Source organism: Bos indicus, chromosome 28, assembly GCF_029378745.1.
Source record: "Bos indicus isolate NIAB-ARS_2022 breed Sahiwal x Tharparkar chromosome 28, NIAB-ARS_B.indTharparkar_mat_pri_1.0, whole genome shotgun sequence".
NCBI classification, from domain to species: domain Eukaryota; kingdom Metazoa; phylum Chordata; class Mammalia; order Artiodactyla; family Bovidae; genus Bos; species Bos indicus.
This window is the reverse complement of record NC_091787.1, coordinates 26,169,000-26,196,266: the sequence shown is the minus strand read 5'-3', so window position 1 is coordinate 26,196,266 and position 27,267 is coordinate 26,169,000. Positions and strand designations below refer to the sequence as shown.

At 52.7% G+C, this 27,267-nt stretch overlaps 1 protein-coding gene across 1 annotated transcript; it reads right to left on the bottom strand.

Moving 5' to 3' along the window:
- LOC139180412 (collagen alpha-1(XIII) chain-like) lies at positions 1-27,267 on the bottom strand. Its single transcript, XM_070782196.1, has 2 exons — positions 26,374-27,267; positions 1-7,196 (listed from the first exon to the last, which is right to left on the bottom strand). The coding sequence occupies exons 1-2, from the start codon at positions 26,665-26,667 to the stop codon at positions 7,014-7,016; spliced, it is 477 nt and encodes a 158-aa protein (XP_070638297.1). The 5' UTR covers positions 26,668-27,267; the 3' UTR covers positions 1-7,013.

Genomic DNA, 27,267 nt, shown 5'->3' with positions numbered 1-27,267 from the left:
AGGAGGGGAGACTTGGGGGGTGGGCAGGTCACATTAGGGGTTTGGGCCTTTATACTGGAAGGGACAGAAAGCGCTGAAGGTTAAAGCCTAGTTAAAGCCTTGTTGTTTAGTCGCTAAGCTGTGCCCAGCTCTTTTGTGGCCCCATGGACTGTAGCCTGCTAGGCTCCTCTGTCCATGGGACTTTCCAGGCAAGAACACTGGAGTGGGTTGCTACTTCCTTCTCCAGGGGATCTTCCTGACCTCCAGGGGTTCAGGTATTGAACCTGAGCTGCCAGGGAAGCCGTAGGGTGATGCATTAAGTTTAAAAAAGACCATGCTGACTTCAGGCTTCCCTGGTGGCTCAGGTGATAAAGAATCCACCTGCAGTGCAGGAGATCTGGGTTCGATCCCTGGGTTGGGAAGATTCCCTGAAGGAGGGCATGGCAACCGACTCTAGTATTCTTGCCTGGAGAATCCCCATGGACAGAGGAGCCTGGCGCGCTGCAGTCCTTCGGGTCACACAAAGAGTGGGACATGACTGAGTAACTAAGCACAACAAGCACAGCACATGCCGACTTCTGGGTGACAGGGTATTGGAGGAGGCCTGTTAGGGGCTATCGCAGCAAGTCAGGTGAGAGATGGTGGCAGACCGATGATGGTGGTAGTGGAAGTGGAGGGACTGGCAGGGTGGTAACCTGAGACTTAGTGATCTAGGGGGTGGGAAAGAACAGGTAGTCTTCAGGCTGGCGCCCAAGTTCTGGCCTAGGTGTGCTAACGGCGCCATTCCCCAGGAGCAGGAATACTGGGAAAGGGCCGGGTGTGGGGAAGAGACATTGGCTTCAGCTGTGTGTCTTTTGAGGATGGGTGGCCTGGAACACATCCAGGGGGAGATACCAAGCAGGCTGCCTGGTGGCGTTCATAGGCAGGGAAGGTTCTCCCTGGCGGGAAACCCACAAAGGCTCCTCTCACTGAGTAAGTGCCTCACACTGAGGACTGCACCTGTAGAATCTAAATCAAATCACTGACGCTCATGGCCAAGGAGAAAGCTTCACAGGTGTACACATCTTGGTCTGTTTTCACTTCTCATTGGAAGACAAATGACTTGTCCCAGTAGGTGGTTTTGCCTGGATTATACATTGAGCACACACCAGGCAATATGTTACCATAGTAACTTAATAGCAGAACTAGGGTGGGAGAGAAAGATGGAAGGAACTGTGGGGATACTGTAGCAGGTCTGGAGGTAGAAATGGAGAACAAAGTTATAGAGGCAGCATGAGCAGATACACGCAGGTGAGACACTGGTATACAGGCAGGTGAACAGCCCGATTTTACTGAACAAAAAGGAGTACAGCACGTGGGATGCTGATCAGAGACTAGGCTAGAGAGAGAATGTGGACTTACCATTGGAGTGGGGGTGTTTACAAGCACTAGGCAGCCATGGATACTTTCTGAGCAGAGGAGTGGAACTGACAGAACCCAGCCACCGATGGATAGCAGTGGGCATGGGAAAGGGAGCATTGATGTTGCCACAAGAGGTTGGAGCCTGAGTGGGAAGTCAAACCTGCAAAGTCAGGAGGAGGAGGTGGGACGGGGGTGGGGAGAACGAAGCTGACTCAGCATGTGAAAGCAGAACAAGGGAGAGCCTGAACTGAATAGCGGGGTCTCTTCCCAGACTGGTCCTTAGGGATGTGTTTTAAAGAATAGCCAAAATGACTCAGAATTAACCATCAGTGATTGGCATGTAAAGCAGAGTTTCTGACAACAGTATTTCTTTAGTTTAAATGTTCTCCCTAACCATCAGCTCTTTAATCCTTTTCTTCACCAATGGCAGCAAGGAATATTTTGGTCTGAATTCTCCCTTTTCTGGGTTAGCCAAGTCTGACCTAAGGAGAACTGAAAAGAAACAGACAGGAGGTGATGGATCTGCTCTACTGCAGTCCAGTTTGGGATAGAAGCTCTGGTCATAGCTCTGATCTTGTAAACACCATGAGGCTCTTGTAGGTGAAATCTGGTGCCAGGACAGACAGGGCCAGGCTAGACAAAGGAAAGACTTCAGGACATGTGGATGCCAGTCCTCAGCACCTATGGAAAATAACCAAGCCCGAGAGGCAGTTTCAACCTCAACACAAATAGCAGCACATGAGAAAATAAAGTTCTGTCCACAGAATCACAGACTGTGTTGCTGGAAGGGGTTTCTCTGCCTTCCACATCCTTGCTAGTTTGGGCTCCAGAATATGAATTGTACCAGGTCACATCACCATGTCCCCAAACTTTCTCTGACATTACATCTTACTCTCTGTGGGTAACAAAGCCAGGACACAGACCTCACTGCCTACGACTCCTATACCCATGCCAGACATCATTAAATGACCTCCACACTTTCTGCTGGGCCTGGATGCAGCCTCGGGATCTAACTCAGCACAGTCTTGCAGGCAGACATTACCAATCAACTACCATCCTCAGGATGACAATCGTTTGCCTCCCATTGAACAGAGAGAGCCAGAATGCCTCAGCCTGTCTCTCTGTTGTCTTTTTCCACCTGTGTTTCCCATCACTACTTCTATGCTCTGGCTTCCCTCAACTGCTTGCCATTTCTAAACAGACATGTCTTTTTCTCACTCCTTGAGTCTTTGTCCATGTCATGACTCAGCCTGGAATGCCCTCTGTGCAGACTATTAGTGCTTCCCCAGGACATGCTCTCCCATAACAATAAATCTGTGTCTGGGCACACAGCCGCCCAGCATTAAACACTGCCCAGCCTCCCCTGGACCAGAAGGCAACCATGTGCTAAGTGTTGGCCAATGAGATATGAAAGGAAGTGATGCATTTTTAACTATTTCCCCAAGTTTTGCCTTTAAGGGTTTGGGCATATACTCTCCTGGGCCCCTTCCCTTTCACAATGGCCATTTGATGGTGAGAACAAAGCAGTGCCAGCGGCCCAGAGACAGAAGCCACATGATGAAGATGGGAGGCCAGCCTTCCAGCCAGGACCACCATCCCCTGGCTGCTAGGGAAGAGTCATCCTCCTCCACCTCGTTGAAATCTCTGTATTTGGTGGGGGAGTGTGGGGAGGGTGTCTTCGGTTATGGTGGCAGCTGAGTCTGTACTCTATGTGCCCTCCCATCTGCTTCTTGTTCTTTACAACCACCTTCCAGCACCACCTCCTCAGTGGAGTCTTCCCAGAGCCCCAGGCTCCTCTGGGATCCCCCACACTTCATGCACACCTCCCGTTGGCAGTCCTAAACCGCAGGATGTCTGTGGCCCCTCCCACCATCCTGGCTGAAGGCAACTTCTCTCTCCTCCATCCCTCCCCTGGACCAGTGCTGGTGATGGCGTGAATGCCCAAACCTGATCGTATCACCCATTTGCCCCTGCTCCTAAAGTGCACACCTCTCAGTCTGGTGGTCAACATGTGACTCTGACCTACTCTGAGCCTTAGAGATGAGGCCCAGCCTGTGAAGTGATCTGATCCAGAGGCTCAGCTGGTCACAGCTCCCTCTGTGTGTGTGTGTGACCGCGGACTGTCCCACCCGCTGCCCGCCCCGCCCAGCCCCAGCGTGGCGGGTCTCAAGTAGCTGCTTCCTTGCTGACTGGAGCCTATATTGTCCTGCTCCTGGTTTGTTACTGAGAACAGGGACAGAGAAAGGGGAGTTTGCCTGAGCTGTGTATTCTTCTCAAGTGGCCCAGGAAGTCCCACGGCCTTTGTATCTGTTCCTGAGACCCTCCTCCTGTCCCACCAGGCAATATGGTTTGCAAATTGTCCACACCTATTCCTCTGAACTTCTGGCCACTGTGACCTTTCTAACAAGGCTCGACCTCTGGCATCCCGTCCCAGGCTGCAGGCCCATCACTCCCGGGGCAACCAGTACACGCAGCCCAGAAGCAGGATGCGGCCAGATCTCAGGCAGCAGATGGCTATTTTGGGACAGGGAGGATCCTGGGAGGATGCTGGCGAGGTCAGAGTAGGAAGGGAAAGAGGTGGCTTTTCTGCCCATGATTGTGTGTCCCAAGCCCTCTCTGGATGCCGCCCAGGGGCCCGAGGCTGCCACAAGGAAGAACACACCCACCACAGGGCTCCAGCCTCGGCCCGGCTGGCCACAGAGGCAAACTGAGGGCAGGCACAGGTCTGGGGCTCCAAATCCTGTGGCCATAGTGGGCAGAGGGAGTGTGTGCTTGTTTGTTGTGTCCTAACAGCAAGTGACTTTGGCATCAGGCAAGACACCGAGGGGTCTCGGAGCAGAGAAGGTGTCAAAAACCAACGGGAGGTCAGATGGAGAACACCAGAAAGAATCTAATCATCCAGGAATGATAATTGATAATAATTTAGTGAATATTCACTGAGCATTTACTATATGTGGAGCACAATATTAGATACTGGCAAAAAAAAAAGTGAATGTTTTGCCTTGTATGTGACACTTGACAATTACGTAAGTCCTCGTCTGCAAGTATCAGGAGACTAAAAGTGGTTGTAAAGTGGTTTATAAACTCTGACCTTAAGGAAATAGTCGGAGAGGCATGATTCAGGTACAAAAATGAGAGCGGTATTCTACTGACTATGGGAATTGCAGACATTTCAGAATGCCTAACTCCATTGTGCCAGCTTCCAGTGTTCTGGGGAAGGTCATCTGTCCACGTCAAGTGTTCAGTACTGTGCCCGGTACAGCCTGGCTGCCCAGTGAGGGGCAGGGGCAGTGACTAGTATTACTCAGCACAGGTTGGCCACGTGGCCCAGGCTTGCGTGCAGAGGAGATACATTTACCATGGGGCGGGAAGCCTCAGGTCGGGCAGGGAGACAGGTCCAGGGACTGAGCGGGACCCAGCCTGTCCTAGGAGATGGATTGTATTCTGAAGTTCTGCTGTCCAAGACACCTCTATGCAGCCCTCACATCCTTCTCTACTGACTCTCCAAAAAGCTGTGAACACACCTTACTCTCCTTCTGATTTTGCCTCAGTTCGGGGCCTTTAAATGCTCCTGGTGTTGCCCACCTGGCTCTGATCTGTACTTTGGGCCAAACTGCCCTCTAGGGACTTTCCCAACACTCAGGACACCCCCTGAACATGTCCCTGCTCACTCTCCTCCCATCTCCTGGCCGAATCAGTCCCTGCTGGGGACCCTTCCCACAAGGACCTGCATACGCCCTTCCTCGTCTCCAGAATCCCTGAGCCACTCACGCTGCGTCACGGGCTTCCTCCTCACCAGCCAAGAGCTGAAGCAGTACTCTTCTAGATTCTTCCTCCCTCCTGTGGCATCCCTTCCTAGCTCCCAGCTTCCCAGGACCACCTGAGCCATCCTCCCTCCTGTGGCATCCCTTCCTAGCTCCCAGCTTCCCAGGACCACCTGAGCCATCCTCCCTCCTGTGGCATCCCTTCCTAGCTCCCAGCTTCCCAGGACCACCTGAGCCGGACCCTCCCAAGCACAGAATGGATCCCTCTTGGTTAAGTCCCCACTTTGACGGCAGGCAGGATATGAGACACCCTATCAGGCACGGAAGGGAAACAGCCAAGCCTCTTTCTGCCTGTAAATGTGCCTCTGACACCAGGACACAGTGTCTGATAAGGATTTCAGTGATCTTTAAAGTGCTAGAGGAATTGAACAGAAAAAAAAAAAACAAAAAACTAGTAGTTCTAACTAGGAATCAGGAAAGCGCTAAGTACTCTCCACGGAACCCTGAACCTCCGCCACATGCCTGCAAGATGAGTATTACCCACATTTCTCAGACAAGACCATCGGGGCAGAGAGAGGTTAATAACTCCCTTGAAGATCACACAGCTGGTAAATATCAGAGCTGGAATCCAAATCTCTATGTTCCCTGGCTCCAAATCTCCTGCCATTCACCAGCTTTCTGTAGTTCAAGCAAGAACAATTGCAACTGACAGGAATTATGAGGACGACAGACACCATGATCTGCAATCTGGGCTGCCTCAGAAACCCCATTGCACACAGTCGCTCTGCCCAGGCCCCGTCAACACAGCCTCATCTTCATCTCATCTCATTAATCTTGGCATTCTCTTCCCAAAAGCTATCCCAGATCCCAGGGCTCAATCTCCAGGACCCCAAGGGAGGGAAGGCGCTTCCCAGGGCTCCTGGACACCCTTTTAATTAACCCAGACGACCCTCTTCTGACTGAGGCCAGCTGAAGCCCGTCACGGTCTCACCAGCTCCCGTGCCACCTGAACTGTGACTCCCAGCTGTGACTCAGCCCACTCACCCGCCAGCAAATGTGGTCTCTCCATTTCCCACAAGCTCAGCATCTGTTGGCTGCTCCTCCCTGGCTTGGGACCCATGAGTGCCAGCTCCTCAGCCCCTGTGCCCAGCGGAGGGCCTGCCAGAGCACCCAGGGAGTGTCCTGCTACAGTGGGCATCTAGGGGCCTGACTCTGAGCCAGCAGAGACCTGGAGCAGGGTGAACCCTCTGCAGTTCCTTGCAAGTGTTACCTGCCTCACACACCCTTGTTTGGAGCCTCCTCCCTTACCCCCAAAGGGGTGCTGCCCATTCCAGTTACTCATGGGGATAATGAAACTTGCCCATCTGTCATTTTTGTAGCTTAACAACAATGGTGGGCAACCTGGAAAAGTCTTCATGGACCATGACTCGGAATCCACATTAGATTGGTTAGCTTGATCACACCACATCACCCAGCAACCTCAACCTTCTTGGTGAGTGTGTGTGTGCGTGTGTAGCCTAGACACCAGATAGTGAACACACAGCCCCCTAAGCAACCTAGGTGGGACCGGGAAAGGTTTTCAATCATGGGGTAATTCATTCATTTGGGAATAAGTGTCTTTGAACTGATTCTATCGGGCGCAGGTGAATCAGAGGAGCTGGGTCCCTGTCTTCAGGGGCTTCTTTCAACTCTGGGCGACATTGCAGAATTTGCCATTTTCATTATCATATATGATCTCACAGCCTGGTGTGCACAGTATCTGGCCCATCGAAGAGTTGAGGAATAAATGAAGCTTGAATAAGTAAATGAATGATGGATGGGGATGGGGGGCCAATCAATGGGAACACGGGAGGCGAACATCGCAGACTGTCATTCCCATTTTCCAAATGAAAAGCGACGCTCTGAACAGAGTGTGGTCTGGCCACTGAGAGGGCCTCTGGTATGTGTCCCTGTCCTTGTCACCCCTGCATAGGGCTCCTTACCTGGCGGGCAGTGACATCCTGGGGATGTCTTCAGGGTCTCCCGGCGCCTCCGTGAGTGGAGCTTCCATTTCTGCACAAGGAGACAGAGAAGAGGGGTCACTGGGGGTCGTAAATGCCAAGCCCTGGAAAGCAACTAGGGACTGAGGGGAGGGGAGGGGGCTAGTGAGGGGGATGGGGGACAGGGGGTCTGGCAGGGGCACTGATCCTGGATCAAACACTGGCCACCAGGCATCTGGGTAATCAGAAGCAGATGGAGAGGTCCCATCTCAGTCACCTCGGGGTCTGATGTCTTTGGAGAGCTCTGAAGAAAATTAACTTGAGCACAAGACCCTGTAAAGCAGTTTGGCCTTCCTGCACCCGACCATCATGAGCACAACAACCTGTGCTTCTCGGCTTTCTGCTAATTGCTTCCTGTCTACTTCTGAGTGTCTATGCATCCCGGGGGCAGGGACAGTGGCCCCTGTTCTTCTGGTGTCACTCACAGAGCCAGACACAGGCAGGACCCCTGTCCCTCCATCAGACCCCTTCCTCATCAGCTTCCTTACCCTTCAGCCAATCTGGAAGGCACCAAAGACATGGCAACAAGCAGACTGAGATGCCTGCCCAAGGAGCTGCCATTTCCGTGGAGATGAATGGATGACACATACACAGCTGCCAGTCCAGACACCTGGAAAGGGCAGGTGCTGAGCACCCTCATCCTCGCCACCACCAAGGGAGGGAGCTGGAGGGGAAGCCAGAGGTTAACAGGTATGCTCTGGGGCCAGACTGCTGGACTCGTGGCCTTTCTCAGACCCTAAGCTGTTAACAGTTCTGACCTCATAGGTTACTGAGAGGATCAAAGAGTTTGGTGCATAGAAAGAAAGGTGCCTGATCCCCAGGAGGCATCAATAAGTGTTAGCTATGATTACACTTTCATGGCAAATAGAAGGGGAAGAAGTAGAAGCAGTGACAGACTTTATTTTCTTGGGCTCCAGAATCACTGTGGATGGTGACTGCAGCCATGAAATTAAAAGACACTTGCTCCTTGGATGCAATACCATGACAAACCTAGACAGCATATTAAAAAGCAGAGAAATCACTTTCCTGACAAAGGTCTGTATAGTCAAAGCTATGGTTTTTCCAATAGTCATGTACAGATGTGAGAGTCGGACCATAAAGAAGGCTGTGTGCTGAAAAATCGATGCTTTCAAACTGTGGTGCTGGAGAAGACTCTTGAGAGTCCCTTGGACAGCAAGGAGATCAAACCAGTCAATCCTAAAGAAAACCAACCCTGAATATTCGTTGAAAGGACTGATGCTGAAGCTGAAGCTCCAAAACTTTGGCCACCTGATGTGAAGAGCCAACTCACTAGAAAAGACGCTGATGCTAGGAAAGATTGAAGACAAAGGAGAAGAGAGTGGCAGAGGATGAGGTGTTTGGATAGCATCACCAACTCAATGGACATGAATCTGAGCAACTCTAGCTGATAGTACAGGACAGAGGAGCCTGGAGGGCTACAATCCACAGGATCGCAAAGGGTCAGACACGACTTAGCAACTGAGCAACAACAATAATTACATTCCTTTTATAGGTAAGGGACCTGGGCTCAGAGAGGAGGCTGACCTGTCAAAACCATGGTGGAGGAAGGCTGAGATCTGGACCCGTTTCTCTGCAGCTAGGACTGCAGTTAGAAGCCAGTAGCCCCAGAGTCAAATTGGCCCCTAGATATATTTTATTTGGTTCCAAAGTGATTTTTGTTCAATGAATTTGTCACCAATCTTTTGAAGAGGCTGATTTCACATGAAAGTCCGTGTTTCTAACTTCCTTTGAACAAACTGGAAGATCTAGCCACCCGGGGCCTCTACTGCATGGCTGGCTGTGACTGACCGTCCTGTGCGCTGTGGTCCCCACTCCAACGCGCTGACCAGTTATGATGCCAGCTGGCTCCTCATAAGCGTCTCCAGCACTGGCCTCCTCCCTGTTGTGCAGTTCTGCCACTCAGGGAGAGGGTAAAGGAAATCACCTGGAAGGTGTCGTAGGTTTGGTGTCACCTCTAGTTTGGCGGTGGAGACAGAAGGTCAGGAAATCTTCCCAAGGATTCCCATCAAACTAATATCTCCTGAGCCCCCGCTGTGTACTGGCACTGAGCTGGGTGCTTTCACACAGGGAATCTCATCTAGTTTTCATAATCAAACTCTGCGTGCATGCTAAGTTGCTTCAGTAGTGTCCGACTTTGCAACACTATGGAATGTAGCCCGCCAGGCTCCTCTGTCCATGGGATTCTCCAGGCAAGAACACTGGAGTGGGTTGCCATGCCCTTCTCCAGGGGATCTTCCCAACCCAGAGATCAAACCCAGGTCTCCTGCATTGCAGGAGGATTCTTTACCTTCTGATCCACCAGGGAAGCCAAATAGTGACCACATTTCTTGATGAAGGAAAGTAGGCTCAGACAGACCAAGTGACTTGAACTTGGACTGGTATGTGGTGGATATGGGATGAGAACTCAGGCCTTTTGATGCAAAGTCTACTACATGCTGATGTATACACATTCCCCTGGCAGAGGGAGCTCAGCCCCCATGTGCGTACGTGTATGTGTGTGTGTGTGTGTTGGGGTAGAGACACGCTGTGTTGAAGGGGAGGGCAGAAGAGGACAGGAGGTCAATGCATATAGGAGGAGAAAGGCAGGAACAGCCCTAAGGGGAGCCCCTCACTCAGAAAGGGAGGCTGGCACACAAATACTGGGGAGATGAACACTGAGGTGGGCACAGAGTGGCCACTGGGCAAATCGAGGACGTCCCAGAATGAGGTCTGGCGGAAGGCCCTGTGATGCCCGGCTCTGAACCCAGCTCACTAGCACCACTTTTCAGGAAGGGACTGTGCATACCCACTTCCACATCCCTTCCCACCAAGGGAAGGCTCTCCAAGGGGCTTCTCTGTGGCAGTGCATGGCACACAAGTAGGTGTGTGACCCAACTCTGCTAAATGAAGGAGCTGGTCAATGGCTAACAAGCCACTGACTGAGTGTGCAGCATTTTGGCTCTAGGTTGCAACCATTAGGGCTGTCACTCATTCAATAACTGCAAGATGACAAGCACAGGTTGGACCCTGGGGATGGAGCGAGCAGCCCAAGGTGGACAGGAGCCCTGCCCTCCTGGGTTCACCTTCCAGTGAAGGAGATGATGAACAGAGAAGCAGATGAATGTATAACCCAGGCGGTGATAAGTGCTATAGAGAAAAGTAAACCAGGGTAAGGAGACAGAGAGTGACAGAAGGTGGTATTGTAAACTCAGGGTTCAGAGTTCTCTCTGTGCAGGGCACGTTTGAAAAGAGAGAACTGGCTGAAGTAAGGAAACGAGTCAGGAAGCGATCTGGAGGAAGTGTGTTCCAGGCAGAAGGAACAGCAGAAGCGAAGCCTCAGAGACAGGGCTGCATGTGGAGTTTTCAAGGAAGAGGAGAAGGGACAGTGTGGCAGGAGTGACTCGGGCAAGGAAGGAAGGATAGGAATGTGGTGGGAAAGGCAGATCATTGGGGTGCTGGCAAAGGCATTGAAATTTACGACACAGATTCGTGACATTTCCACAGCTTCTTGACAGCCATAAAACTCCAGAGCTAGTACAGATGCTGTGGTGAGCCATCCAGCTCTCTCGGTCAGGCTCATCCTGAGCTGTGGGGTACAGTGGCTGCTGACAGCTCAGCCCCTCTCTAGGAACCACTCTCAGCTGAAGGAGCTGCCTTGACCAGGGTCATATCCATGCTCCCCAGCAAGGCAGGCCACAAACAGCCCCATTTAATAATAAAGGAAACTGAGACTCAGAGAGAAAAGGGGATTGCTTTGAGCAGGTAAGCCACAGAGGGATTAAATTCCAGGTCCTTCACCTTCAAGTTCAATGTTGTGGTGGTGTTGCTGTTCAGTCACTAAGTCATGTTGGACTCTTTGCGACCCCATGGACTGTAGCCCACCAGCCTCCTCTGTCTATGGGATCCCCAGGCAAGAATACTGGAGTGGGTTGCTATTTCCTCCTCCAGGGGGTCTTCCTGACCCAGGGATCAAATCTGTGTCTCTCACGTCTACCTGCATTGGCAGGAGGATTCTTTACTGCTGAGCTAACCAGCGAAGCCAGGTTCAATACTTTGGTTCAATTCATCCTGTATATATGGCTACTGCTCCTTAGTCGCTTCAGTCGTGTCTGACTCTGTGTGACCCTATGGACTGCAGCCTGCCAGGTTTCTCTGTCCACGGGATTCTGTAGGAAACAGTACTTGAGTGTGTTGCCATGCCCTTCTTCAGGGGATCTTCCCGATCCAGGGATCGAACCCAGGTCTCCTTCACTGCAGGCAGACTCTTAACCGCTGAGCCCCCAGGAAAGCCCTGGTTCAATACTTTGGTTCAATTCATCCTGTACATATGGAGCTCCTACTAATTGCAAGACTACAAAACAGAGCACAAGACAGTCCCCATCACCAAAGGAGTTTGAACTTTATGTGGGGGACACGTGTTGAGTAGTGTCCAGCTGGTTGCAGACTTTGAGAGCTGAGTGGGTGATGGGGGTTCTGTGCCCGGGTAAGGGTTTGGCCCAAGGCAGCCAACCAAGGGCCTGAAGCAGAGGAAGCATGTGGTCAAATCTGGGTGGTCTGACAGCATGTTGAGAAAGACCAGGACAGTGAGAAGGTTGGAGGCTGAGGTTCCTCTCTGGAGGCTGTCAGTCACGCATCCAACAGAGAGACACTGGAGGTCGTGTTTATGGCCTGGCAGCTTGATAGAGAGCGGCGGATGAAGGGAAGTGGGTACACAGGAGAAGGAATGGACAGGGCACAGGATGAACTTGGTGTGGGGGTAGGGCCTGGGCTCAGCAAACATTTTCTGTGAAGGGCCAGTTACTAAATATCTGAGGCTGTGTAAGCCATACGACCTCTGTCACAACCACTCAGCTATACTGTGTAGGTGAAAGACAAAATAAGCACGGCCGTGTTCCCATAAAAACAGATTTACTAAAACAGCTTTCCAATGGGATTCAGTGCTTGTTTGTTCACCTCTGATACAATCTTTATGCAAACATGCTGTTCTTCCTCCCATCATAAAAAAAAAGAAAAGAAATGAAAAATCCTCATGGACTCTACTTAGCTCTTTTCCTAGAAAAACTCCCTGATGGAGGGTATCTTCCTTGCTCTCCCCTGGACCACTCCTACCAGGCTCTTAGCCTCTTTCCTGGCTTGATCTCCAGGAGGCCTTTCTGTAATAGCTTTGCTAGCCTTCCTCCTTGTTTCATTTTCTCCTTCCAATTTTGTTGTCATTGTCATTGTCTTATTTAGCTTACTTATTGCTTCCCCTTTCCTTAGAAGGCAAGCTATACAAGGACATGAATATTTTGATCTGTTTCATTCATTGCTATTAATATATTCTCAGTGCTTACAGCATGGCCCGGCGGCACATGATAGGTGGTCAGTAAACACGTGTTGCTCAGGAGATCTCATGTAGTTCTAGATTTCTGATCTGTCTTGTAAATGGGAGGATGGCTGCCCCTTTCAGGTGGGCATGTGCTATCCAGACCACCACAGTACCCTCCCCCTGGCCTGCCTCACTGCCTTAGGCCACTAGCCTGGCCCCTCTAGGCATCTGAGTTTGAGACTCTTGGTTTGAAATCCCCACGCTGAGGCTCTGGGGCAGGTGTAAAACTTTCAGAGTCCCTGGGGTGGACCCCCAGCCGCCCTGGACAGAGAAGCCTTCCTGGTTCACCCGTTGGCAGCTAGGGCCTCCTGGAATGCCCCTCATGGCCAGAGCTGAAATACCACCTGCCTGATCATTGCAGCTATTAAAATGCCTGTATCAGTATCAAAGGGAAAATGCCAAGTGGCCACTCGCTCTCCCCAGAGAATGCAGCTCCGGTCTGGCCTGGGGTTTAGGGCCCATTCCCTCCCTGAGCCCAGCCCCAGGGCTCTTAAAGGGATCAGGCTCCGCCTGGGCCTTTGTAATACATGGGTGTGTCCATGTAATACATGGTGTGAGGGAGGGAGCCCAGAACAGAGGCCAGGTGAGCTCCGAATTCCATAATAGTCATGACCTTGAGCCTGGCACCTCCCCCCAGAGAATCTGCAAAATGGGGATATTAGCCACCTGCCAGGAGACCCAGGTTTGATTCCTGGGTCAGGGAGATCTCTTGGAGAAGGGAATGTCAACCCACTCCAGTACTCTTGCCTGGAAAATCCCACGGACAGAGGAGCCTGGTGGGCTACAATCCACGGGGTCGCAAAGAGTTGGACATGATCGAGCAACAGTAACCTCTCAAGTGTTGCTGTGGGAAGTGCCTTGGAAACCAAGAAGTATTTAACAGGTAGACTTATTAAATAGGAGTAATATTAATAGTAATAGCTATCCGTATGGAGTTGTATATACCAGGCACTCTGCTAAGTGCTTTAGCATCTAATAATTAATTTTTGATATTAGTGTATGACTCCCATGAAAACCCACTGCCCTTGGAGGCTGCAATGGGATTCTATTTGGGGTTGGTGCATGCCCCAACCACCCCACCACCACCACCCTGCCGAAATATCACTCTGTATGGAGCATGTGGTGTTGATACAGACTGGAGCTACCTTTGGGACTGTTAGGACCTTGGGGTCTAGTCCCAGCATTCCCACTAACTGCAAAGCAAGAGGTGTTACCCCTCTGGGCCTTGGTTTCCTCATCCATAGAACAGGAATACTACTAGATACCACTGGACTACACAGGACAGCTGGAGGGATAAGATGAGATGAGACCAGAAAATCGAAAGAGGGCTCCAGATGTGCGGAAGGGCGAACACCTGCTATGCCGGCCTGTTTTTCTTAGTGACCAGATGAAGGCCACTTCTCTCTTGAGCTGATGCCAGGCCTGCCTCCTCCCACCTGCCACAGTGAGGCTGGCCTGGCCTCATGTACTGCTGCCGACACGTGGTCCTACCCCTCCACCTCCTGGGAAACTCAGACCCCTTCTTCCTACAAGGGGGAGGGTGAGTGAGGGACCTGTCTGCCGCCCTGCCTTTTGACCACAAGAACGAGAAGCTGAAAGAAGGATTTGCCCATTGAAATGACCAGGCTGGGCAAAGCTCTGTGCCAGCATCTGACTACAATGCCTGGCACAGAGTGTGTGCACCATCCCAGCTGCTGGAGCATTCTCCTTACCTCATGCTATAGCTGCTATGGGGCTGGTGCCCTGCTGGAGACTTGAGGCGGCCCTTTGAGGGCAGGGCCTGGTCCAGTGTCACTGATCCACACTCGAACCAAATTACTTACTTTTAGGCCTGCCTCCCCCACCCCCGAGGATTCATCCCTGTGGTCCCACGTGGGCTCTGGCCTTTTCAGATAGAAAAGAGGGCTGCTGCTGCTGCTGCTGCTGAGTCACTTCAGTCGTGTCCGACTCTGTGCGACCCCATAGACGGCAGCCCACCAGGCTCCCCTATCCCTGGGATTCTCCAGGCAAGAACACTGGAGTGGGTTGCCATTTCCTTCTCCAATGCGTGAAAGTGAAAAGTGAAAGTGAAGTCGCTCAGTTGTGTCGGACTCTTAGCGACCCCATGGACTGCAGCCCACCAGGCTCCTCTGTCCATGGGATATTCCAGGCAAGAGTACTGGAGTGAGGTGCCATTGCCTTCTCCGAGAAAAAAGGGCAAGGGAGGGCAATCCAGGGAGAAGCAAAGGCTGGATCCCAGAGAAGGCAGGAGAGGAACAGAGGGATTTGTTAAGGGGACGGGCCCGCATGTGGCTGTCTGCCCCTGAGCGCAGGCAGCTCAGTGGGATGAAATCAAAGTGGAGGAAACCGAGACACTCAGCCTACACCCACCCAAACTGGACTTGCCCTGTCTGATCTGGGAGCCTGTGTGCTGGGGGCCAGGAGCGGGTGCCCTGGGGCAGTCTGAGAACTGTCTTCTTCCTTCCTCCCCCGTTCTCTTTGTGCAAGGGACTTGGCGTCTGATCACAGACTACCAGGGCCACAAAACAGGGGACTCTCTAGATGCCATGAGCTGCTGCTGCCTCCCCATTTCACCAGAATCACAGAGATATTGCTCCAGGCTCTGCAGGCCAGAAAACTCGGGGACAGAGGTGCATGCCCCGGTGTGAACTTTCCAGCCTTCATATGAGAAAGTTCTTCCAGCTCAGCTTTGACTCTGCTGCAGCCTCAGGAGACAGGAAACAGGATGGGCACTGGGTTAGCACGAGGCCTAGAACCTCCAGTTTCGGGGGGCCTGAGATCATCCCTGCACCCAGTGCAGGATGAAGCAGGGTCCCCCAAAGTAGAGTGGGGAGGGGCTGGGAGCAAGAGTGCTGGGACGGAGATCAGACCCTCTCCCCCACTTCTCTCCCTCTCACGAGTGGGTATCAAGCATCTTTGTTTGCTGCTCCTGCTGCTGCTGCTGCTAAGTCACTTCAGTCGTGTCCGACTCTGTGCGACCCCATAGACTGCAGCCCACCAGGCTCCCCCGTCCCCGGGATTCTCCCGGCAAGAACACTGGAGTGGGTTGCCATTTGCTTCTCCAATGCATGAAAGTGAAAAGTGAAAGGGAAGTCGCTCAGTTGTCTCCGACTCTCCATGCAAAGTGCTGGGGACCCACATGTGAGCAGAGCAGACATGGAGGCTGCCCTCATGGGGCTTACTCTCTAGGGAAGGGCACTTAAGGGCCTCTAAACCACACACATCACCGTGAAGCAGCCCCTGTCATCAGAGCTCTGGCAGGAGAGGTGAGATGTCGAGAGCCAGTCTAGGGGCACTTACTAGGCTGGTTCATCATGGGAAAGTGACAGCTGAGCTGACATCTGAGGATGCGCAGCAACCTATCAGGGGAGGGGCCCAGGTATGGGGGAAACAGCTAAGATCTGATATAATAAGGTGCTTCTCGGAAACCAGGCAGTAGTCTTATACTCAGCGCTCAAAGAAACCCACCCATGAACGAGGAAACTGAGACAGACAGGTGAATTAACTAGCACACGGCCAAGAACAGCAGAGGCAAGGTCTGAACGTGGCTCTGCGCCCATGAGCCTCTCCTTGTGCCTGTCCTAAGTGAGGGGGTGAGTAGGGAGATTGACTCTTTTCAGGAGACTGCAACTTCTATTCCTGGAGTGCCAGGCGCTGCTCAAAGCACTTGTTTTAACTTTCTTCAATCCTAAAAACAACACTCAAAGGAGGGCGATACTCTTACTATCCTTAACCTCATTTTATAGAGATACAGGCCAAAGCACAGAGAGGTTAACCCACTTGCCCAAGGTCACACAGCCAGTAATTAGCAGAGCTGGGCTTGAATCCAGCAATCTGGGTCCAGGTTCTGTGCTCTTAGCCATGACCACATCCAGCCATTTGGCTGGACTCTAAAAGTAGAAGGTGAGCCATGAGGCTAGAGAGGGTGGCAAGGGCCCCCGTCATGGATCATAGTAAGAAGCAGTATGAAGTCACTAAAGGGCTGTAATCAGAGAACTGGGGTAATCATACTTAGAAATTTTGAAAGATTATCCTGGCTGCTGTGCAGATGATGAAGGGGGCAGGGCAGAGTGAACAGGGGCAGATGGGTGAGGGTCTCCCATGGCCTGGGAGAGCCAAGGGGGGCTCGAGGCAGGCATGATGCACAGAAGGGGATGGCTCTGTGGGGGGCTGAGAAAGTTCAGTCTGTCCTGGAGTCAGGACGTGCGGTGCTGGGTGTGCAGGGGAGGACGTCCTGCTTAGCTGAGAGACGCTGAATATGAGGTGCTTTCAAGACATGCTGGAGGGGTGGGATGGCAGGTGTAGGATGGATCTGGAGCTCTGAGGACATGAAGAACACACACATTACAGCCAGAGCTGTCTAATCATGGAGCAGCCAGCTGCATAAGGCAGTGACCTCCCCGTTACTGAGGGTGTGTAAGTCTGAGAACCAGGGGTGTTTTGGGGATTCATTCCAGCACATGACTCCTTTCCTTCTAACACTCTGATTCCATGAGTAGGGAGATGCTGGAGGTGGCAGGACCACCCTCACTTCCCATGTCACTTTCAAAGTCTCCCCCTCCCCAGCTCCCAGGAAAGTCACTTAGGCTGTTTCTGGGAGAACCCCAGCTAATGCCCCTTTAACCAGCCCCTTCTTCATCCCTGTTCCTGTCCTGCCTCACAGGCCACCTTGTCAGAACATGATCCGATGCAGAAAACCTCCAAGTGGTGGCTGAAGAGGCACCTTCACGGGGCGTCTGTAGTGTACCAGGAGACCTCAGGTGTAAAGTCCCGAGGATGGCAGAGTCCCACGTCCTGTGACAGCCTTTGTGGGGAAGATGTCCCCCGGAGGCAGTAGGGCCTCCCTGGCTGAACTTAGGAATGAGCTGCCTGGCAGGGGGCAGGGTGGACCAGAGCTGCCCGTGGCGGCTTGTGAGCTGAGCTAAGGAAAGACAGAGACTTCGCTTTGGACTGTGGGCATCGGGGCGGCCAGGGAAGGTGGGGACGAGGGAAAGATGAAGAAAGGGGGCTGAGGAGGCCCAGTCTATGTAGACTCCAGCCACACAGGGTTTTGGGAAAACCCACAATAATCTCCAGGAGGGGAGACAGGGGTCCAGTGTCTCCCAGAAAGGCTGTGCCCAGCCTCTCAGGAGGGCAGTTCCGCCCCTTTGTACTTGGCTTGCCCTCACCCTTTGAAGGATTGGAGGAGTCCTTGCTGCCAACAGCCACATCCCCGCCCTGTGGGGCACAAAGAGATTTTGCAGGGAGGCCAGCACCCTGGGCAGGAGGTCTGTAGACACGAGACAGGAGTGCCCACTTGCGGCTGCTGCTGAGGCCTGCCTGCCAAGCAGATGACAAGTGGAAGAGCCAGGACCCCAGCCTCCTCAGGCCCTCCCAGCCCCTCTCTACACCCGGGCCTCAGTTTCCCTTGGAGGAGCTCACTGACTTTCTTTCCAGTTTACTGAGGACTCAATAAGTGCTTCTGGGAGGGGAAGAATCCAACCAAAAGAGATGGGAGAAGCATTCCTAAGGCTTCTCCTGTAACCTCCTTTCTTCTGGATGGATGGCAAGCTCTCAGCTGATTTTATTCTTTGAAAAACTAAGACCAAGTGGCTCAGTGGCTAAGAACACACTTTTCAATGCAGGGGACATAGGTTCCATTCCTGATCGGGAACTAAGATCCCACTGCTAAGATGCTGCAGGGCAACTAAGCCTGTGTACCTCAAAGAAGAGCCTCTGCAGCCAAAGGAAAAAAAATAACAACTATATATATATATACATAAAAACAAAGGACACTAGTGGTAAAGAGCCTGCCCACCAATGCGGGAGATGTTAAGAGACACTGGTTTGATCCCTGGGTGGGGAAGACCCCCTGGAGGAAGACATGGCACCCCACTCCAGTATTCTTGCCTGGAGAATCCCATGGACAGTGGAGCCTGGTGGGCTACAGTCCATGGGGTCGCAAGGAGTCAGACATGACTGAAGTGATTCAGCATGGACACACAAGACCAAAACCAAAACCCAACACCCGGCTCCAAAAAAAATAAACCCCAATGCTTCCCCTTCTTTAACTTTCCCATACTTTCAAACCGTGCAGAGCGTGGTAGGGCTGTTACTGAATCTCGCCGTGACCCTCATGATTCTGCCACCATCAGCCCCTGAAGCACTGTTCTGGACTCAGGCGAGGGGCCCTGGGTAAACTGCACAGGGTGCTCCTAGCTCAGGGGAACAGATACAGTTTCTGTCTCTGTCCCTTTTGATAAAAATGAAGTACAATTTTGAACACACCAAAATGGTTAGTTAAAAGAAATCTTTATAAAAATAAGTGCAATGTTTGCTGCAGAGCAACTTGGGAGGGACTGTCAACTGTGGAGCTCGTTAGACAACCCACTGCCAGACCCTGCCCACGGGGATTCACATCAGGGTTTAGGGAAGGGGAGTCAGCCCTGGTATATTTGAAAGTCCTGCAGGTACCATTATGCAGCTGACCCATCACCAGTCCAGGGGCAGGCCTTTAAGGGTGTGCAGACATGAGAGAAGGAAGGGAGAGTCACTTTTAAAAGTTAAGTTTCTAGAGGACTTTTATCCTTATCTTGATCCAAAAGGAAACACTCATAGAAAGTGAGGAAACACTCAAAGAAACTGCATAGGCAGACAGATAGATGCACGTTATTATAGGAAGGCAGCAGGGCAGAAGAGGGAGAAACAAAAGCGAGCGCAGGGTGACACAGCAGGGCTGAGACTGGGGCTTGTGCAGAATCTTCTGCCTGAACAACTCTGCTCTGCCTGGGGATGACTCCCAGATTTGGGGCTAAGCTTCCTTAGAGGACAGTTCAGTGTCCAAAGGACAAGACCCAGCCCCTCCCTCCTGGAAGCCCAAACATTCTGGAAGCCAAGGCTGGACAGGGACTTTCCTGAGGGTCCTTATCACCAAGACTTGATGTAAGCCTCGGTGCCATTCTTAAAGCAGAGATGGTAATGTGAGCTGACACCAAGTCAGCTCGGTCAATGCCACCTCTGTGACAAACCAAACTGAAGTGAACAGTCCCTGAGCCTGGCCTCTGTGACCTGCCTCAGCTGACTTAGGGCAACGTGGTACTTTATACAGATCGTCTACACATGTGGCTCTGAATGCCAGCTCTGGGGCCAGACCACCTGGGTTTGAGGCTCTGCCACTTACTAGAAGCAGTGTGATCTTGGGAAAGTAAAGCAACTTCTCTGGGCCTCCACACTCTTCTCTGTAAGAAACGAAAGTAAAAATATAACCACTTCATAGGATTATTGTGAGAATTAAATTAATTAATAGATATGGTCTTTTCCAAAGAGTTGGCTCTCCGCATAGAACAAGTTGCTCTGCAGCAAACATTACACTTATTTTTATAAAGTTTAACTAACCATTTTGGTGTGTTCAAAATTGTACTTCACTTTTATCAAAAATTCTATTTACACTTAAAAAAAAGTTGTGGACACGATGCAGCCTAATTTTTGTCTTCATCAGTGATGAGGCTGTAATTGTTCCAGTTGTTATTATCTGAATCCTGCAACAACACTATTAAGAGGATGTTGTGCCCATTTTTCAGGTTGGGGCACTGAGACTCAGGTCACACAAGTAGGTAATGGCAGAGGAGGGGTGCTCCCAGCTGCTCTGTCCAGGTGAGGACACATCACACTGAGCCATCCCCACTCTCAGCTGGGACCTGTGGTGCAGCTCTGACTCAGGAGGAGTTCCTCACTTCAGCCTCTGACTCCTGCAAAACACCAGCTCCAGGGCACAACCCTCTGAGCAAACTCTGGGCAGACAGCCGGGTCTGGGTTGGGGGAGTGGGTGGAAGATAGCTGACTTCTGAGATGGCTTAACTGGCCTGTGGCAGTGGGACCTTAAATCAGCAGCTAATTGGTGAGGGCTGCCTACTCTGTGCAAAGCCCCAGGCTAGCTTCAGTGAAGGACTGGAGACCAGCGAGCTCCTGCCCTCGCCCGTTGGGTTGTATGTGATCAAATGGAGAGATAAGATGTTGAAAGGCAGTGGAGAGGAGGGCTCACTGCACAATGTGTCTGAAGCTAAGCCATGGTTGGCAACAGATTTTATCTTGTGCATTAACTCTAGTAGACTGGGAGTGGTCATCTGGAGAGCTGTGTTGAGAAGGATTCTGAAACCTAGGTAGGCTCCCTGGGCGTGTGTTGAGTGATTAGTAATGCCTGCTGTGGTTCTGGGGTAAGAGAAGTCAGCAAGTGCCCTGTTTTCCTTCTCTGAGTTAGATACTTGGCACGGCCAGGCAGTTCTTCAGGAAGTCAGCAGGGGGGAGGGCCATTTTGGGTCAGGGTGTTTTCGGAAGCCTTTCCAGAGGCATGGGGGCAAGTCTGGAATAGGGGAATAGGCATTTCTCTGAGAGTGTCAAGTTGTGAGACTATGCATAAGGCAGACGGCATTTTGTTTCAGATGCTTTGACTTTTTCCCACCGTCTTCCTATGAGGGCTGGGGGTCCTCAGTGTGGTTTGGAGCTACTTGCTAGTTTTAAGGCTTTCAGAGAAGTAATGAAACTTTAACAACTCTCCCTAGTTTTATCTCTAGTAAATATTGCTCTGTATTTTTTTAAAAAATTAGAGTCAGTAAATATTGCTCTATATTTTTAAAAAATTAGAGTCAGGAAATAGATTCCCAACCAGGGATTGAACCCAGGTCCTTGGCAGTGAAAACACTGAGTCCTAACCACTGGACTGCCAGGGAATTCCCCAATAGCTCTTTGTCTTGAATGTCAGCTCTTGCTAGCGGGGTGGTAGTTTCCTGTGTTAAAGAGGATTCTAAGGCTGTACGTAAGCTCAGTGAGAAAGTGTGTGGCAAGTGATTAATAAGGTCTGCTGAGGACCGAGAAGTGCAGAGTGAAGCACACGCTTGCCTTGTCTTGGCCGCCACTTGGCCAGACAAACACTACTGTCCAGAAAGGAGGTGTGGTGTGGAAGAGAGATGCCTACCAGAGACAGAAGTCCTACCTCCAGGCTCATCTGATGCCTGGGGTGAAGCTTTGGACCTGTTTTCTCATCAGTAGAGTGAGGGGACTAGACTTCAGGGTCTCTGAGGGTCTTTCCTCTATTAAAACTAGTCATTTAAGACCAGTCATGTACTCGCAGCATGAAAAGAGGAGTAGTTTTAAGACTGACTCAGGGGAGCACTGGCGATATCTGAGGACACCTGGATCTAAGGTCTGTCCATGAACTGAGGTCCAGGTTCCTGGGATGTACACAGGTCATGCCACACATACATTCTCTGTTTAAGAGCCGGGTCCTGTCTCATCTCAGTACTTCATCCCTAGAGGACCCCATCCAGAGCCCTAATCTCTCAGCCACTGCTTTGATCTCTCCTCCCAATGCCCCTGGAAAGAGTTCAATAAGGGGCTCCTGTACACACTCTATAAATGTGAGGCTTTGCTCTTGTAAGGGTTGTTATTATTATTTTTAGGGATGAAAGAGTCTGCCTGGGGTTCCTCGACATTTTAGCCTGGGAGTTTCAATTACTTCCTCTCCCAGGGGATTCTTGGAGTGGAAAATGCCATCAATACCCAAAGGACTGAATCAGAGACAGTGGGATGGAGGTACAGTGACATCAGTCTTCTCATCTGTAAAATGGGGTAATAAGAGTGTCAATCCTTAGGGAAGTTATGAGGATTGAAAGAGATAATGTGCATAGCACTGGCCATTGTACATACCCTCCTATCAGGGTTGCTGTTACTCTTATGGTTGGGGAAGGGGAATCAGCCTGGCCTCCCTCAGCATTCACCTTGAAGGTGGCTGCTGACACCCCCTTGCTCCCCCTCAGCCTGCAAAATGGATTTGGCAAGTTTAAATTCCACCCTCTTCTCTGTCATCGCACACTGTCTGCCCAGCCCTAGGTGACATCAGATTTCCTCCATTTGGGACATTCCATTTTTTTTTTTTCTTTTCACAGCAAGCAAATCAACTAACGGGCAGCTGGAGCACTCATTAAGGGTCCCAGACTGGGAGAGAGGCACTGATGGGGGAAGAGCTGGAGCTGCGGTCTGGAAGCCACACTCCCAACTCCCCTGAGCGGGTGCCCGCCCCCACACTCCTCTCCTGGCCCTGACCCACCCCCCTCCCAGTAGCTCAGATCACTCGGATCGAAGCCTCTGCTCACATTTGCCCTCGCCTCACCTCACTCCAGGCTTCTCTCCTATGGAGTCCCCTCCCTCCTGTCTCCCAGACACGGCCTCCACCCCCAGCACGCTGCTTTCCCCCCTGGGATGGGTAGTGAGCATGTGCCCCTGGACAGCTGCCTCCAGGCCATTGCTCAGGCTGTGTGCTTCCCCAGGACGGCCCTGCCCATGGCCCTTCCTCCATCCTTCGGGGAGTGACCGAGGCTCACTGGCTCCGGAACGGATTGCCTTTGGCTGCCCCGTGCTCCAGGGAGCTCTCCAGAGGCACTCGTGACCCGTTGTGGTGGCACCTTTCAGGGTGTTGTTCCATCTGCCATCACCTGAGAGCCCCACAGCAACCCCCAGGGGAAGGCAGGGCCAGGGCTTCACAGAAAAGGGGTATGAGGTGAGGGTGTGTGTCATGGCTTGCCTGAGGCCACACGGCTGGCAAGGCCCAGCTGGAATCCTGGCACACGGGGTGCCTCTGGGCCCTCGTGGGCAGGAATCCTCTGCATACCCATTTCACAGACTCATTCTGCAACAAAACCATTCCCCTGTTCTATTCACCTGGGAGGTTCCAGTGGCCCCACTTCTCACCTTTCTCCTCACCTCTGCTCTTTGTTCTGACCTGGGAGAACAGACCAAGGAGACGAAAGGGTGGAGGAGGGAAAGGGTGGAGGAGGGAAAGGGTGGATGAGGGAAAGGGTGGAGGAGGGAAAGAGTGGAGCTGCTCCTGGACACCTTTGCTGGCCCAGACCCTGCCTGCTCCAAGCACAGCGTCATCCCATGGAATTTTACGTGGTGACATCCATGTTCTAAGGCTGTACTGTCCTGTCTGGTGGCCACTCAGACAGTTCAGTTGAATATCAAGCAGTTCTATGAAAGGTGGCTTAGTGTGACTGGGGAACCATATTTTAGATTGTATTTAATTGTAATTAACTTAAGTCTAATGAGTCACATGTGACTAGTGCTTACTATACTAGACAGTGCAGCCCTGAGAGAGTCCCTTCCAGAGCCACTGGCCCGCAGGCCCCTCCAGGAGAGGGCTCCTGAGGTCATCGCCATTTAGACCAGGTCACCTGCCCCTCCCCCCACAGAACCACTCCCTCCCTCTGTCCCAATGCCCTCTGCTATGACCTCAGGTCCCACCACCAAGGCTGCCATTTCCATTCATTCCTCTCTCTCTCCACAAGTGCCCCTGGCCAGGCCACTGTCCTCTCTGGTCCATACTAACCTCTTACTTGGCATCCCTGCTCTTCCTTGCTCTTCATCTCATTCTGTGTACATCACTGCCCTCCTCAAGACCCCTCCATGGCTCCCCATTGCTCTTACAAAGATCAAAGTGTCTCTAAGGCCCCTCTTGACCTCGGCTACCTGTCTCTCTCTCTGGTTTTCAGCTTCCAGAAGCTGTTCCTTTTGCCCCACACTCATCCCTATTTGCCTGGAAAACTCCTAGTCACCCTGTAAGTCTTCATTTGAAAAATCACTTTCCCAGGGAGCCACCGCCACCAGGAGCCCTAGACCTCTACTGCTTCCATTCTCATAGCATTTTTCACATGACACGGTCCCTGTCCACTCCCTTCTCCGTGTCCTATTTGCCTGTAAGTTCGAGAGGACAGAAATGTGCCCCCCACCCCACAATGCCTGACCCACAGCTGGCTCTCAGGTTCACTTTCGGAATAAGCGCATGAGGGTGGACGATGGAAGGTGGCAGACAGACTGGGGAGAGCACTGGGGGCAGAGCCCCTGGAAGCTTGTTCTAGTTTTGGATCTCGCCACGTGACCCTGGGAAACCTACTGCTCCACTCTGAGCCTTAGTTCCCCCATCTGTAAAATGGGGGTCTGACAGTCAGAAGTTTAGACAGGAAGGCTCAGCCTGGTAGATAACACTGTCAGCCCCAAGGTCCTGAGAGCATGAGACATGGCCTGGCTAAGTCTTAAGCAGAGGAAGCCAGGATTGAGGAAAGGGCAGGGGCACGCCCTGGCCAGAAGGAGGGGCCAGGAAGGGGAGATGATGGAGAGAGGAACTGGGCAGGACACTCAGGGCCAGACGTTTGTCCCTCAGCAGCCAAGACCCCAGGGATACCTGGGGTATCACATCCCAACACCCTCCCTACCACGCAGCAATCCCCTGTGTACTGCCAACCAGCCAGCAAAGGCTGTCTGCCGGCACTGCGGATTCCACCGGCTTCCCTCAGAGTCCCAGGGGACCGTGGGTGGCTTGACGGAGCCCTCTGGCTTCCCTGGGGCCTGGCAGGGCGTGGGAATGAGCTAACGGCAGCAGTCACGGGTGCACCTCTAGCACCAGTAAACTAGCTCTGCTCTGGCCCTCTGACCTCGCTCTCCGTGATTGCCCCGGAGAGCCGCTTCGGCAAGTGCCAGCCTTTGCCTGGTAGAGGCACCAAGGGCCTGGCTGTAGGGTACTGGGGCATCATGCCAGTATGGCCATGGCACTGCTGCAGTCAGAGCTGGGCTCTCACGTTTACCATCAGCACCACCATTGTGATGGCTCAGGGGGTTAGGGGGTTAGGGTGTTTGCCTCAGGAGGCACAGCTTCTAAGTAGCAGAGTGGGGATAAAAGCCAGGCCTGCTGGGCTCTACCTCGCGCTCTTCACTGTTTCACACACCACCTCCTACTAAGTAAGAGATGCACCCCCAGTTCTTCCCCTCAGAAACTGTCCATGGCCAGCCTGTTCCAGGAGTTCTTCCCAGACAGCCGTGGCCTTTACCTGTGGATCCTCCCCTCATAGGAGGCCCTGGGTCCCCTGAGCTGTCCACATCCTCAGACGTCACCTGGCTTCATGGTCTCCTGGCCAGTCGCTTAGTCGGGTGGCACCCCTGAGACTGTGTGTCCCTACTTTCTGTGGACTGTGGGTCTCTTCATGACTCTCAGGATTGTCCTGGCTAAGAGACACTAGTGGCTTCTAATACACTGAGCTTCAAGGACATTTTGGGAATGGGAGAAAACTCAGCATCCTTTTCCCAGAAAGTCACACAGACACAAACTGTTGGGGACCATTCCAGGAGACCAGGGACAAGAAACACAGCTTCAGAACAAGACAGTGAGGGCTTGTTTGTGCCCAAGGACAGCAGAACCGAAACCACCAACACCTGGGCCCTAGCGGTCTAGGCAAAGGCCAGCCCACCACCTCCTGCAAGGACTGTTCCCTGTGCCCCTCAGTCCCTGAGATAACTCACTCCCTCTCTCTTCCCAACAGAATATGGCAATAAAAGGCAGCACTGATCGTCGAGGGATGGATGGGGAGGGCTGCGGGGGCCCAGCAAGCCTCGGCCCCGGGCCACCGGGCTCAAGTCCCGCCGCGTGGGCGCTGGGAGGCTCTCACACTGCCCTGGCGAGGAGCCGGGAGGCAGAAACAGAGCCTGGCCGCCTTTGCGCGCCTCCGCGCCTAGCCTTCCTCCACCTGCCCCGCGCGCTCAGGGCGCTCCCGGCGCGGAACGTGGGAGACGCCTGCTCTAGGCGGGAGCCGAGGGGGTCCGGCGCTAGCCGCCCAGGTCCTCCTGCCCGCTGGCAGGGCAGCGTCCGTCCCTGGCCCCATCCCTCCCTTAGACAAATGGGGTGAGGCCAGGGCGCACCGCGCGGCGGAAAGCCCACGGGCACTGGCTGGTCCAAAGTTTGGAGGCTGCGCGAGGGGGCGCCGCGGGGAAGGAATAAAAGGCAGCAACAAAGAGCACAGACCTCATCCAGCAGTTGGTTGACTCGTCCCAAAATAGCCGGCTCCATTTGCTGCTCCCCACGCTCCGCTTCCAGGCGCAGCACCCGGGCCTGCAGCTCGACCGTCCGAAAGTGGGCGAGCAGGCTGAGCGCCAGCGAGCAGAGAGCCAGCGCCAGCAGCCCGCACGACCCCGGGCTCGGCAGCCGCGCGCAGCGCTCCGCCGGCGCCACCGCCAGCGCCACTGTCCCGGGTGCGTCCAGCTCCGCAGGGCCGCGGGCACCGGCGGCTGTCGCTTTGCGGGAGCGCTCCGCTACCATCCCCTCGCGTCTTGAGAACCAATAAATAAATAAATAGAATAAATAAAGGCGAGAGCCGCTGCCCCAAAGCGCGATCTCAAGCTCCGGGGCAGTAGGGAAAAGGCTTGTGTCGCTGGAAAAATGTCCCTTTCCTTTGCTCTCGGCAAAGAGGATGGAAAAAATAGCAGCTGGAGGGGGAACGGGGGGAGCAAAAAAAAAAAAAAAAACAAACAAACACAACAACAACCAGCAGTAATCGGGGGGTACACCCAGGTGAAAAAAAAAAAGTTGCTTCGAAGAACGTTCCAAGTCCAGGAAAGTTAGGGAAATCTGGCCGGCTCTCTTTTCTGCCCCGTCTTTCCCTTCAAGTATCTGCAGTCCGGAGTGGGTTCAGCACTGTCTGTCCTTCTTGGTGTTTCCCGTCGCCCGGGCGAGCCAGTTTCAGTCCCGGGGCGAAGGGGTGCACATGGAGGGCCCCATGGGCAGAGGTGGGTCGTGGCCGCTGCCGAGGAGCGCTGGGGCCGATTCCGGCGCCTCTGTAACTTGACACACTAGCCGCGGCTGCACGGATCGGATGAGCAATCCGTGCTACTTCCCAAACTAATCTCTCCCGCCCCCCTC

Bases quoted from the DNA above. Each gene is read 5' to 3' on its own strand.
- LOC139180412 (XM_070782196.1), bottom strand. From the start codon at position 26,667: ATGGTAGCGGAGCGCTCCCGCAAAGCGACAGCCGCCGGTGCCCGCGGC. The intron at 7,197-26,373 runs GTCTGTGCTCTT...CTCCTTGTGCAG, and splicing joins TCAACCAACTGCTGGATGAG to AAATGGAAGCTCCACTCACG.